Below are 14943 nucleotides of genomic sequence, written 5' to 3' on the forward strand. Positions count from 1 at the left end.
CTATCCCCCACAGACCTCCCACTATCCCCCACTATCCCTCACAGACCTCCCACTATCCCTCACAGACCTCCCACTATCCCCCACAGACCTCCCACTATCCCCCACAGACCTCCCACTATCCCCCACAGACCTCCCACTATCCCTCACAGACCTCCCACTAGGCCCCACAGACCTCCCACTATCCCCCACAGACCTCCCACTATCCCCCACAGATCTCCCACTATCCCCCACAGACCTCCCACTATCCCCCACAGACCTCTCACTATCCCCCACAGACCTCCCACTATCCCCCACAGACCTCCCACTATCCCCCACTATCCCTCACAGATCTCCCACTATCCCCCACTATCCCTCACATACCTCCCACTATCCCCCACTATCCCTCACATACCTCCCACTATCCCCCACTATCCCTCACAGACCTCCCACTATCCCTCACAGACCTCCCACTATCCCCCACAGACCTCCCACTATCCCCCACAGACCTCCCACTATCCCTCACAGACCTCCCACTATCCCTCACAGACCTCCCACTAGGCCCCACAGACCTCCCACTATCCCCCACAGACCTCCCACTATCCCCCACAGACCTCCCACTATCCCCCACAGACCTCTCACTATCCCCCACAGACCTCCCACTATCCCCCACAGACCTCCCACTATCCCCCACAGACCTCCCACTATCCCCCACTATCCCTCACAGATCTCCCATAGACCTCCCACTATCCAATATAAAACCAATATAAAACCAATATAAAACTCTGAGGCCTAGCCAACCTATCTGTTGTGGATGGAGACATACTGTTTCTGTCAGGATGTGGAAACCCAGGGAAGAATGTTATTGACCCATCAATAAGTCAAGCATTGACCTATTAATCACTGTCTCTAACCTTTACTGTGTGTGTGTGTGTGTGTGTGTGTGTGTGTGTGTGTGTGTGTGTGTGTGTGTGTGTGTGTGTGTGTGTGTGTGTGTGTGTGTGTGTGTGTGTGTGTGTCTGAGACATCTCCCTAACTGACTGCAGGCATTATTATTACTGTAGACTCCCATCTATAGAGCCCTGTCTGTGTGTTTCTGAGATGATACCATGATGAAGACAGCTTGATGAAGACAGCTTGTTGAAGACAGCTTGATGAAGACAGCTTGATGAAGACAGCTTGATGACGACAGCTTGTTGAATACAGCTTGATGAAGACAGCTTGATGAAGACAGCTTGTTGAAGACAGCTTGATGAAGACAGCTTGATGAAGACAGCTTGTTGAAGACAGCTTGATGAAGACAGCTTGATGACGACAGCTTGATGAAGACAGCTTGATGAAGACAGCTTGATGAAGACAGCTTGTTGAAGACAGCTTGATGAAGACAGCTTGATGAAGACAGCTTGTTGAAGACAGCTTGATGAAGACAGCTTGATGACGACAGCTTGATGAAGACAGCTTGATGAAGACAGCTTGATGAAGACAGCTTGTTGAAGAAAGCTTGATGAAGACAGCTTGATGAAGACAGCTTGTTGAAGACAGCTTGATGAAGACAGCTTGTTGAAGACAGCTTGATGAAGACAGCTTGTTGAAGACAGCTTGATGAAGACTGCTTGTTGAAGACAGCTTGATGAAGACAGCTTGATGAAGACAGCTTGATGAAGACTGCTTGTTGAAGACAGCTTGATGAAGACAGCTTGATGAAGACAGCTTGATGAAGACAGCTTGATGAAGACAGCTTGATAAAGACAGCTTGATGAAGACAGCTTGATGAAGACTGCTTGATGAAGACAGCTTGATGAAGACAGCTTGATGAAGACTGCTTGATGAAGACTGCTTGATGAAGACAGCTTGATGAAGACAGCTTGATGAAGACAGCTTGATGAAGACTGCTTGATGAAGACAGCTTGATGAAGACAGCTTGATGAAGACAGCTTGATGAAGACAGCTTGATGAAGACAGCTTGATGAAGACAGCTTGATGAAGACTGCTTGATGAAGACAGCTTGATGAAGACAGCTTGATGAAGACAGCTTGATGAAGACTGCTTGATGAAGACTGCTTGATGAAGACAGCTTGATGAAGACAGCTTGATGAAGACAGCTTGATGAAGACAGCTTGATGAAGACAGCTTGATGAAGACAGCTTGATGAAGACTGCTTGATGAAGACTGCTTGATGAAGACAGCTTGATGAAGACAGCTTGATGAAGACAGCTTGATGAAGACTGCTTGATGAAGACTGCTTGATGAAGACAGCTTGATGAAGACTGCTTGATGAAGACAGCTTGATGAAGACAGCTTGATGAAGACAGCTTGATGAAGACAGCTTGATGAAGACAGCTTGATGAAGACTGCTTGATGAAGACAGCTTGATGAAGACTGCTTGATGAAGACAGCTTGATGAAGACAGCTTGATGAAGACAGCTTGATGAAGACAGCTTGATGAAGACAGCTTGATGAAGACAGCTTGTTGAAGACAGCTTGATGAAGACAGCTTGATGAAGACAGCTTGTTGAAGACAGCTTGATGAAGACAGCTTGATGAAGACAGCTTGATGAAGACAGCTTGATGAAGACAGCTTGATGAAGACAGCTTGATGAAGACTGCTTGTTGAAGACAGTTTGATGAAGACTGCTTGTTGAAGACAGCTTGATGAAGACTGCTTGTTGAAGACAGCTTGATGAAGACAGCTTGATGAAGACAGCTTGATGAAGACAGCTTGATGAAGACAGCTTGATGAAGACTGCTTGTTGAAGACAGCTTGATGAAGACTGCTTGTTGAAGACAGCTTGATGAAGACTGCTTGTTGAAGACAGCTTGATGAAGACAGCTTGATGAAGACAGCTTGATGAAGACAGCTTGATGAAGACAGCTTGATGAAGACTGCTTGATGTCAAACAGAGGGTCCAATCTGGCTCAAAGGTGGTTTGAGTAAACAAAATATATATGCACACACACACTTTTTAAATATTTTATTTCAATACACCAATCAAATGTACATTTAAAAAAGGATACAAACAAGTCCAACTGTCCCTGAACACTCGAGGGTAAAGGAAGCTCCTCCTTCTGCCCATGACATCTGAAACAGAGCAGTACCTCCTTCTCTAAACAGCTATTCCTCCTCCACCAAACTTTACAGTTGGCACTATGCATTGGGGCAGGTAGAGTTGTCCTGGCATCCGCCAAACCCAGATTAGTCCGTCGGACTGCCAGATGGTGAAGCCATCCAGAGAACGTGTTTCCATTGCTCCAGAGTCCAATGGCGGCGAGCTTTACACCACTCCAGCCAACGCTTGGCATTGCGCATGGTGATTTTAGACTTGTGTGTGGCTGCTCGGCCATGGAAACCCATTTCATGAAGCTCCCGACGAACAGTTCTTGTGTTGACGTTGCTTCCAGAGGCAGTTTGGAACTCTGTAGTGAGTGTTGCAATCGAGGACAGACGATTTTTGAAGCGCTGTGCGCTTCAGCACTTGGCGGTCCCGTTCTGTGAGCTTGTGTGGCCTACCCTTCGCAGCTGAGCCGTTGTTGCTCCCAGACGTTTCCACTTCACAGTAACAGCACTTACAGTTGACCGGAGCAGCTCTAGCAGGGTGGAAATTTGATGAACTGACTTGTTGGAAAGGTGACATCCTATGACGGGTGCTGAGCTGAGCTCTTCAGTAAAGCCATTCTACTGCCAATGTTTGTCTATGGAGATTGCATAGCTCTGTGCTCGATTTTATACACCTGTCAGAAACAGGTGTAGCTGAAATAGCTGAATCCACTCATTTGAAGGGGTGTTCACATACTTTTGTATATATAGTGTACACTTATACAGTCATGGCCAAAACTTTTGAGAATGACACAAATATTAATTTCCACAAAGTCTGCCTCCTCAGATTGTATGATGGCAATTTGAATATACTCCAGAATGTTATGAAGAGTGATCAGATGAATCGCATTTAATTGCAAAGTCCCTCTTTGCCATGCAAATGAACTGAATCCCCCAAAAACATTTCCACTGCATTTCAGCCATGCCACAAAAGGACCAGCTGACATCATGTCAGTGATTCTCTCGTTAACACAGGTGTGAGTGTTGATGAGGACAAGGTTGGGGATCACACTGTCATGCTGATTGAGTTCAAATAACAGACTGGAAGCTTCAAAAGGAGGGTGGTACTTGGAATCATTGTTCTTCCTCTGTCAACCATGGTTACCTGCAAGGAAACACGTGCCGTCATCATTGCTTTGCACAAAAAGGGCTTCACAGGCAAGGATATTGCTGCCAGTAAGATTGCACCTAAATCAATCATTTATCGGATCATCAAGAACTTCAAGGAGAGCGGTTCAATTGTTGTGAAGAAGGCTTCAGGGTGCCCAAGAAAGTCCAGCAAGCGCCAGGACAGTCTCCTAAAGTTGATTCAGCTGCGGGATCGAGGCACCACCAGTACAGAGCTTGCTCAGGAATAGCAGCAGGCAGGTGTGAGTGCATCTGCACGCACAGTGAGGCAAAGTCTTTTGGAGGATGGCCTAGTGTCAAGAAGGACAGCAAAGAAGCCACTTCTCTCCAGGATAAACATCAGGGTCAGACTGATATTCTGCAAAAGGTACAGTGATTGGACTGCTGAGGACTGGGGTAAAGTCATTTTCTCTGATGAATCCCCTTTCCGATTGTTTGGGGCATCCGGTAAAAACCTTATCCGGAGAAGACAAGGTGAGCGCTACAATCAGTCCTGTGTCATGCCAACAGTAAAGCATCCTGAGACCATTCATGTGTGGGGTTGCTTCTCAGCCAAGGGAGTGGGCTCACTCACAATTTTGCTTAAGAACACAGCCATGAATAAAGAATGGTACCAACACATCCTCTGAGAGCAACTTCTCCCAACCAGCCAGGAACAGTTTGGTGACGAACAATGCCTTTTCCAGCATGATGGAGCACCTTGCAATAAGGCAAAAGTGATAACTAAGTGTCTCGGGGAACAAAACATGGATATTTTGAGTCCATGGCCAGGAAACTCCCCAGACCTTAACCCCATTAAGAACTTGTGGTCAATCCTCAAGAGGCGGGTGGACAAACAAAAACCCACAAATTCGGACAAACTCCAAGCATTGATTATGCAAGAATGGGCTGCCATCAGTCAGGATGTGGCCCAGAAGTTAATTGACAGCATGCCAGGGGGATTGCAGAGGTCTTGAAAAAGAAGGGTCAACACTGCAAATATTGACTCTTTGCATCAACTTCATGTAATTGTCAATAAAAGCCTTTGACACTTATGAAATGCTTGTAATTATACTTCAGTATTCCATAGTAACATCTGACAAAAATATCTAAAGACACTGAAGCAGCAAACTTTGTGGAAATTAATATTTGTGTCATTCTCAAAACTTTTGGCCATGACTACAAACTGAGGCAGCAGACTTTGTGAAAATTAATATTTGTGTCATTCTCAAAACTTTTGGCCACGAGTGTACAGGTGATTCTCAAGATCTTGCACACTAATGAGATGCTATTGAGCCCACACTACTACACTGTCTGAGCCAAGGACTACATGCTTTCTGGTAAGTTTTGATTACAATACTGGGTGGGGTGAAAATATTTTATATGACATACATGATTTTTTGTTAACTAATAATTAGTAGCCTAGAGCAAAGTGTGTTTAAATCATTTCTAACTTGTTAACAATTTCTGCTAGTTAGTTTTTGCTACCATGTGGGTATTTTATTTAGTATGGTCAGGGCGTGAGTTGGGTGGGTTGTCTATGTGTTGTTTTCTATGTTGGGGTTTTGTGCGTTCGGCCTGGTATGATTCTCAATCAGAGGCAGCTGTCAATCGTTGTCCCTGATTGAGAATCATACTTAGGCAGCCGGGGTTCACGTGTGTGTTTGTGGGTGTTTGTATTTCGTGTCAGTGTTCGTGCCACACGGGACTGTTTCGGTTAGACTCTCTTTGTTATTTTGTTTCGTTAGTGTTCAGGTTATTTTGTTAATAAAACATGGACACTTTCCACTCTGCGTCTTGGTCTGATCCCTACACCTCCTCTTCAGACGAAGAGGAGGAAATCAGCCGTTACAATTAGAAAAAAGAAAAAAAAGAAGTCTTATTTTTAAAATGCCACAGGCACTTACTGGTGTGTGGAGACATTTCACTGCAGCTAATGTAGAAGGAAAAGCTGTGTAAATTTGCAAATACTGTGCCAAATCATATGTGAAGAATGCAACAAAGATGCAGAATAATCTGGCCAAGTGCATAAAGTTCCCTCAGCGCTCACAACAAGCAACCTCTGACAAAAGTCCCTCTACTTCTATTCATGGTGAAAATGATGAATCAGACACCTTATCGATAGCAACAGCTCATGGTCCTCCTGGAATCAGAAGTGTTTTGAGTCAATGAAGGAGCGTAGTCAGAGAAATGCTGATGAATGTCTTGCTCGAGCTGTGTATGCAACTGGTTCACCTCTGATGCTCACAGGCAACGTGTATTGGAAGACATTTCTGAATGTTCTTCGGCCAGCATACACCCCTGTAACAAGACGTGCTTTATCTACTCATTTGCTGGATGCAGAGTTCAACAGAGTTCAAATGAAGGTCAAGCAAATCATAGAGAAAGCAGACTGTATTGCAATCATCTCTAATGGGTGGTCGAATGTTTGTGGGCAAGGAATAATTAACTACATCATCTCCACCCCTCAACCAGTATTGTACAAGAGCACAGACACAAAGGACAACAGACGCACTGGTCTCTACATTGCAGATGAGCTGAAGGCAGTCATCAAGGACCTTGGACCACAGAAAGTATTTGCAATGGTGACAGACAATGCTGCGAACATGAAGGCTGCTTCGTCTAAAGTGGAGGAGTCCTACCATCACATTGGATTTGCTGTTCATGCATTGAATCTGCTCCTCAAGGACATCATGGCACTGAAAACAATGGATACATTCTACAAGAGAGCCAAGGAAATGGTTAGGTATGTGAAGGGTCATCAAGTTGTAGCAGCAATCTACCTCACCAAGCAAAGTGAGAAGAATAAGAGCACCACATTGAAGCTGCCCAGCAACACCCATTGGGTTGAGGTTGTCATCATGTTTGACAGTCTCCTGGAGGGAAGGAGTCTCTCCAAGAAATATCACAGTCTACCGATATGGACAGCCCCATCAATGGGATTTTCCTGGATGATGTATTTTGGGGGAGAGTGGTAAGCAGCCTGATACTCCTGAAACCTATAGCTGTAGCCATTGCACGGATTGAGGGAGACAATGCCATCCTGTCTGATGTTCAGACTCTGCTTGCAGATGTAAGAGAAGAAATTCGTACTGCCCTGCCCACTTCACTGTTGCTCCAAGCAGAGGAAACTGCAGTTCTGAAATACATCATAAAGCGTGAAGACTTCTGTCTGAAGCCCATACACGCTGCAGCGTACATGTTGGACCCCAAGTATGCTGGCAAGAGCATCCTGTCTGGTGCAGAGATCAACAAGGCCTATGGTGTCATCACTACCGTGTCTTGCCACTTTGGCCTGGATGAGGGCAAGGTTCTTGGCAGTCTGGCGAAGTACACTTCCAAGCAAGGGCTTTGGGATGGAGATGCAATATGGCAGTCGTGCCAACATATCTCATCAGTCACCTGGTGGAAAGGACTTTATGGATCTGAGGCTCTTTCCCCTGTTTCCTCCATCATCCCCCTAATCCCACCAACATCAGCCGCCTCAGAGCGCAACTGGTCCTTGTTTGGGAACACACACACCAAAGCACGCAACAGGCTGACCAATAAAAGGGTGGAACAATTGATGGCCATCCGGGCAATTTTGAGTTTTTTTTTGCCTGACAACGAGCCATCCTCAACAAGGTTGGAAAGTGACAGTGAAGATGAGGCCTCAGAGTCTGATGTTCAAGAGGTGGACATTGAGGAGGTCCAGGAGAGAAGACATGGAAGCCTGAGAGGAAGACAACCAAAGCTTTAGTTTCTAGACTATCATTTTACAGAAGTATGTTGAAAACGTTTTTGGGAGATGCAATGGATCATTAGGGATCATTCAATATTCCCTTTCTTTAGTTGTTCACTGAAATCATCCCATGTGAAGAGTCAACTCATTTAATTAAAGTTAAATTCGTATCTAAATAGTTTTTTTTATTTCTATTGGAAGGATTTAATCATTTGCAATTATGTCTACTTATGATAAGATAAAAGGTTTATGTTTCTGTCTCCATATGATATGGTAAATATATCCAATGCAAAAAACATCTACATTTAAATGGTATTAATAATAATTTGCATATATTCCTATATATTCCCGTTAATTCCCACAGAAAGTTTCCACCTATGAATATTCCCCAAAATGTGCAACCCTAAGTGGGCCTATCATTTGTTTTTCAACAGGACAATGACCCAAAACACACCTCCAGGCTGTGTAAGGGCTATTTGACCAAGAAGAAGAGTGATGCATCAGATGACCTGGCCTCCACAATCACCTGACCTCAACCCAATTAGGATGGTTTGGGATGAGTTGGACCGCAGAGTGAAGGAAAAGCAGCCAACAAGTGCTCAGCATATGTGGGAACTCCTTCAAGACTGTTGGAAAAGCATTCCAGGTGACTACCTCATGAAGCTGGTTGAGAGAATGCCAAGAGTGTGCAAACCTATCATCAAGGCAAAGGGGGGCTACTTTGAAGAATCTCAAATATAAAATATATTTAGATTTGTTTAACACTTTTTTGGTTACTATATGATTCCATATGTGTTGTTTCATAGTTTTGATGTCTTCACTATTATTCTACAATGTAGAAAATAGTCAGAATTAAGAAAAACCCTTGAATGAGTAGGTGTGTCCAAACTTTTGACTGGTACTGTATATATATACACACAGTGCATTCGGAAAGTATTCAGACCCCTTCCCTTTTTCCACATTTTGTTATGTTACAGACTTATTCTAAAATGGATTACATTCTCATCAATCTACACATAATAGCCCATAATAACAAAGCAAAAACAGGTTTTTAGATATATTTTTTTTATGTATTAAAAATAAAAAACAAATACCTTATTTATATAATGTAAGTATTCAGACCCTTTACTCAGTACTTTGCTGAAGCACCTTTGGATGCGATTACAGCCTCAATTCGTCTTGGGTATGGCGCTACAAGCTTGGCACACCTGTATTTAGGGAGTTTCTCCCATTCTTCTCTGCAGATCCTCTCAAGCTCTGTCAGGTTGGATGGGGAGCGTCGCTGCACAGCTATTTCCAGAGATGTTCGTTCGGTTTCAAGTCTCTGTACTTTGCTCCGTTTATCTTTCCATCGATCCTGACTAGTCAGAAGACGAGTGGGAAAAAATTCAACAGGCCACAATCAACAGCCTGATCAACTTTATGCGAAGGAGATGTGTCCCTCTGCATGAGGCAAATGGTGGTCACACCAGATATTGACTGGTTACTCCACACCCCTACTTTTTTTTTTTAAAGGTATCTGTGACCAACAAATGTATATCTGTTTTGCCAGTCATGTGAAATCCATAGATTAGGGCCTAAAGAATTTATTTAAATTGACTGATTTCCTTATATGAGGTTAAAGTGCAGACTGTCAGCTTTAATTTGAGGGTTTAGAAATAACAGCACATTTTCTCCCCATTTTAGGGTACCAAAAGTATTGGGACCAATTCACTTATATGTGTATTGAAAGAAGTCAGAAGTTTTGTATTTGGTCCCATATTCATAGCACGCAATGACTTCATCATTCGACACCATTCTGTATACTTCTGGCCCCTCTTTGGACACTGTGTAAACTAACCTCCAGACGAGCTTCAATGCCATACAACTCGCCTTCCGTGGCCTCCAACTGCTCTTAAATGCAAGTAAAGCTAAATGCATGCTATTCAATCGATCACTGCCCGCACCTGCCTGCCCGTCCAGCATCACTACTCTGGACGGCTCTGACTTAGAATACGTGGACAACTACAAATACCTAGGTGTCTGGTTAGACTGTAAACTCTCCTTCCAGACTCACATTAAGCATCTTCAATCCAAAATTAAATCTAGCATCGGCTTCCTATTTCACAACAAAGCATCCTTCACTTATGCTGCCAAACATACCCTCGTAAAACTGACTATCCTACCGATCCTCGACTTCGGGCGATGTCATCTATAAAATAGCCTCCAACACTCTACTCAACAAACTGGATGCAGTCTATCACAGTGCCATCCGTTTTGTCACCAAAGCCCCATACACTACCCACCACTGCTACCTGTACGCTCTCGTTGGTTGGCCCTCTCGTCATACTCGTCGCCAAACCCACTGGCTACAGGTCATCTACAAGTCTCTGCTAGGTAAAGCCCCGCCTTTTCTCAGCTCACTGGTCACCATAGCAGCACCCACTCGTAGCACGCACTCCAGCAGTATCAAATATGATATTTGACATCTGTAACTTTCTCAATCATCATTATTCTAGAAATTGGAACTTTCCCCAAATGTTTCCTTAATTATATTCTAGAATGGTTGATACTGTATGATGAACTCAAATTCAAGGACGATTTATCAACACATGAAAAGCTGGCAAGGGCAAACGCATTGAATTCCACTAATCCCTATTGTGTCCCTGTTTTGCAGTCAGATGTCCTTGTCTAGTAGACGCACATGCCTGTACAGTATTTCACACCCACTACTAGTTAAAGTCTCCTCTTCCCAATCAATGTGTTGAGGTGAGAGACCAGGGATGCCAGGCTATAGATGCACCCTTAATCCAACCAATGACTTCCTCTAATACTGCCTTCCTCTGCAGAGGGAGATGTGTAGATGCCTCCCAGGTGGCACCCTATTTAATACATTGTCAAAAGTAGTGCACTACATTCAGAATACGGTGCCATTTGGGACACATTCAGTGATTTCTCTGCGATGGGAGGTGGAGTTCAATGGGCAGTCACTAACCACGTTTCCATCCATAGTTTTTATGGAGTAAAGTCATTCCTTATAATAAATAAATCACGGCAGCTGTGATGGAAACAGGAAGTTTCGGTACAATTTTATAAATGCTGACAGATCATTTGTATGTTTGACATGGTGGGATCTTTGTGTGTCTGTAAAATTAATTATGCGAGAAACGGCAGTGGAAACGCCTTTATGCGGGAAATAGTGATATAATAACCATCATATCGAAGTAAACTTAGAGTCTTGCGATGACATGGTGTGCGGTCCTCCCACTACGACTCGAGAAAGCATGCAGTTTATTAGGCTACAGATTTTTTTGAATTATGATGAACTTCACAGGGTGGTGAAAGTGGACGGTGATGAGCTTGATGCTCCTTTCCAATAAATGTTGAGGGTCTTATTCTGGTGACATGATGATTGATGCTTGAGATTGGTAAAGGGGGAAGAAGGCTGTCCTGAGAGAGAGATTGGTAAAGGGGGGAAGAAGGCTGTCCTGAGAGAGAGATTGGTAAAGGGGGGGGAAGAAGGCTGTCCTGAGAGAGAGATTGGTAAAGGGGGGGAAGAAGGCTGCCCTGAGAGAGAGATTGTTAAAGGGGGGGAAGAAGGCTGCCCTGAGAGAGAGATTGGTAAAGGGGGGGGGAGAAGGCTGCCCTGAGAGAGAGATTGGTAAAGGGGGGGGAAGAAGGCTGCCCTGAGAGAGAGATTGGTAAAGGGGGAAGAAGGCTGTCCTGAGAGAGAGATTGGTAAAGGGGGGGAAGAAGGCTGCCCTGAGAGAGAGATTGGTAAAGGGGGGAAGAAGGCTGTACTGAGAGAAAGATTGGTAAAGGGGGAAGAAGGCTGTCCTGAGAGAGAGATTGGTAAAGGGGGGAAGAAGGCTGTCCTGAGAGAGAGATTGGTAAAGGGGGGGAAGAAGGCTGCCCTGAGAGAGAGATTGGTAAAGGGGGGAAGAAGGCTGTCCTGAGAGAGAGATTGGTAAAGGGGGGGGAAGAAGGCTGCCCTGAGAGAGAGATTGGTAAAGGGGGGGAAGAAGGCTGCCCTGAGAGAGAGATTGGTAAAGGGGGAAGAAGGCTGTCCTGAGAGAGAGATTGGTAAAGGGGGGGAAGAAGGCTGCCCTGAGAGAGAGATTGGTAAAGGGGGGGAAGAAGGCTGCCCTGAGAGAGAGATTGGTAAAGGGGGAAGAAGGCTGTCCTGAGAGAGAGATTGGTAAAGGGGGGGGAAGAAGGCTGCCCTGAGAGAGAGATTGGTAAAGGGGGGAAGAAGGCTGTCCTGAGAGAGACATTGGTAAAGGGGGAAGAAGGCTGTCCTGAGAGAGAGATTGGTAAAGGGGGGAAGAAGGCTGTCCTGAGAGAGAGATTGGTAAAGGGGGGGGGAAGAAGGCTGCCCTGAGAGAGAGATTGGTAAAGGGGGGAAGAAGGCTGTCCTGAGAGAGAGATTGGTAAAGGGGGGGGAAGAAGGCTGCCCTGAGAGAGAGATTGGTAAAGGGGTGGAAAGAAGGCTGCCCTGAGAGAGAGATTGGTAAAGGGGGAAAAAGGCTGTCCTGAGAGAGAGATTGGTAAAGGGGGGGGAAGAAGGCTGCCCTGAGAGAGAGATTGGTAAAGGGGGGAAGAAGGCTGTCCTGAGAAAGAGATTGGTAAAGGGGGAAGAAGGCTGTCCTGAGAGAGAGATTGGTAAAGGGGAGAAGAAGGCTGCCCTGAGAGAGAGATTGGTAAAGGGGGGAAGAAGGCTGCCCTGAGAGAGAGATTGGTAAAGGGGGGAAGAAGGCTGTCCTGAGAGAGAGATTGGTAAAGGGGGAAGAAGGCTGCCCTGAGAGAGAGATTGGTAAAGGGGGGAAGAAGGCTGTCCTGAGAGAGAGATTGGTAAAGGGGGGAAGAAGGCTGCCCTGAGAGAGAGATTGGTAAAGGGGGGAAGAAGGCTGTCCTGAGAGAGAGATTGGTAAAGGGGGAAGAAGGCTGCCCTGAGAGAGCGATTGGTAAAGGGGGGAAGAAGGCTGTCCTGAGAGAGAGATTGGTAAAGGGGGGAAGAAGGCTGTCCTGAGAGAGAGATTGGTAAAGGGGGGAAGAAGGCTGTCCTGAGAGAGAGATTGGTAAAGGGGGGAAGAAGGCTGTCCTGAGAGAGAGATTGGTAAAGGGGGGAAGAAGGCTGTCCTGAGAGAGAGATTGGTAAAGGGGGGAAGAAGGCTGCCCTGAGAGAGAGATTGGTAAAGGGGGGGGAAGAAGGCTGTCCTGAGAGAGAGATTGGTAAAGGGGGAAGAAGGCTGCCCTGAGAGAGAGATTGGTAAAGGGGGGAAGAAGGCTGCCCTGAGAGAGAGATTGGTAAAGGGGGAAGAAGGCTGCCCTGAGAGAGATTGGTAAAGGGGGGGAAGAAGGCTGTCCTGAGAGAGAGATTGGTAAAGGGGGGAAGAAGGCTGTCCTGAGAGAGAGATTGGTAAAGGGGGGAAGAAGGCTGTCCTGAGAGAGAGATTGGTAAAGGGGGGAAGAAGGCTGTCCTGAGCGAGATAGGTTTTGGGCTCCTGAGTGGCGCAGTGGTTTAAGACACTGCATCTGAATGCAAGAGGTGTCACTGCAGTACCCGGTTCAAATCCATAGAGCAGTGCACAATTGGCCCAGTGTTGTCTGGGGTAGGCCGTCATTGTAAATAAGAATTTGTTCTTAACTGACTTGACTTGTTAAATAAAGGGGGGAAGAAAGCAGTCCTTATAGCGTATTTCACTGGCCTCAATAGGAAAGCAGTAGATTAAGTGATGTTGATGTACTGAATTCTAATGAGTGAAATTCAGTATGACAGTCCATATTAACTCTAGGGGCTGAGCCTGGTTGGTTGGGTCCATAGGCTTTATTGTTTTCTCTATACAAGGTGGAAGAGGGGAAATTACACGATTTTCTGCTGTAAAGACTTATGTGTGACGTATGTGTGGTAATATTAAGTTGAGATACTGTAATATAAAATGTTATGACAGCAACATTAAAGGGTATATACAGGATTATAACCACATAAAAAAGTTTCATTACACTTTTGTTAATGTTGCAATTTTTCCAGTAGAGGAAGCACTATACCCAAAAAAGAGTTTGTGACAAATGTGTTCCAATTCTTTCTGACAGTTGCTAACATTTGACGTTAACATGAATTCATGCATTTTGTTATTTTCCAAATGGAATATTGTGTTTCTAGTTTGCAGACAGCAACTATAGTAGCGTTCCATTTATCACAGGATCCAGGTAGGAACTGTGGCTCTTTTAATTACGCTACTGGACATCGTATGAACAGTTTTATCTTTTGCCAAGTAGATGCCCCCACAAGTGGTTATTTTAATTTGTCCTGCACTTAGATCAATTAAGCTATTTGTTATTTTAATCAAAGTTTAGAGCTGAATAACAATGCAAATATATAGTGCCTTGAAATAGAGAGTGCCACATAATTGTAATACAATAGGCTATTTGTAAATGAATAATAGCAAATTACTAACAACATTCTGAACAAAGGAAGTGTAGGCCGTACATAATAATATAATTTCAATAGGTTATAGCACCAGTATCATATTCGATTATACTATTTAGCCTAGAGATAATCAGATCGTATTAGGTGTATTCTGATTTCCTCAAATAATGCATGCATCAAAGAAGCGGTCTTACCGATTGTGGAGATGTGAGACGGGTGAAATTCGTTATCCGTGAATCTGCATAATAAACATGTTTTCCCAACCCCCGAATCACCGAGCAGCAGGAGTCGGAAGAGCACATCATACTGCTTAGCCATAGCTTCTTAGAAATAAGAACAGCCAAGCCAGCTAACTCGGCAACGAATTACCAAACCCAACCCAGCTACAACCCAGCCCATATCTGCCCCAAACCCAACACACCTACACCCCAGCCCATGTCTGCCCAAAATGTAAAGTAGTCTTTTGATTTTCTTTCGAGAAACGGGGGAGCAAGCTCGAACCTCTCTTTTCTTTCTATCAAACCAGGAGCGGTCTCTTTTGGTAACAAAGAGTAGCTATATGAGAACGGACCAGATTCCTTCCATCCAGCCCTCTCCTCCTTTCTGATGGGCGCGGTGACGGGGATGCGCTCGGCA

At 44.9% G+C, this 14943-nt stretch overlaps 1 protein-coding gene across 1 annotated transcript in view; it reads right to left on the minus strand.

Moving 5' to 3' along the window:
* The window catches only part of LOC139555970 (ras-related protein Rab-15-like), a 28807-nt gene extending 13864 nt beyond the window's left edge, over window positions 1–14943 (minus strand). The window contains exon 1 of the mRNA XM_071369392.1: window positions 14502–14943. Coding sequence (XP_071225493.1) covers window positions 14502–14625 — 124 coding nt within the window. The 5' untranslated portion in view covers window positions 14626–14943. The remainder of the gene's footprint in view (window positions 1–14501) is intronic.

The sequence above is a fragment of the Salvelinus alpinus genome, chromosome 27, assembly GCF_045679555.1.
Source record: "Salvelinus alpinus chromosome 27, SLU_Salpinus.1, whole genome shotgun sequence".
In the NCBI taxonomy this organism is placed as follows: Eukaryota; Metazoa; Chordata; class Actinopteri; order Salmoniformes; family Salmonidae; genus Salvelinus; species Salvelinus alpinus.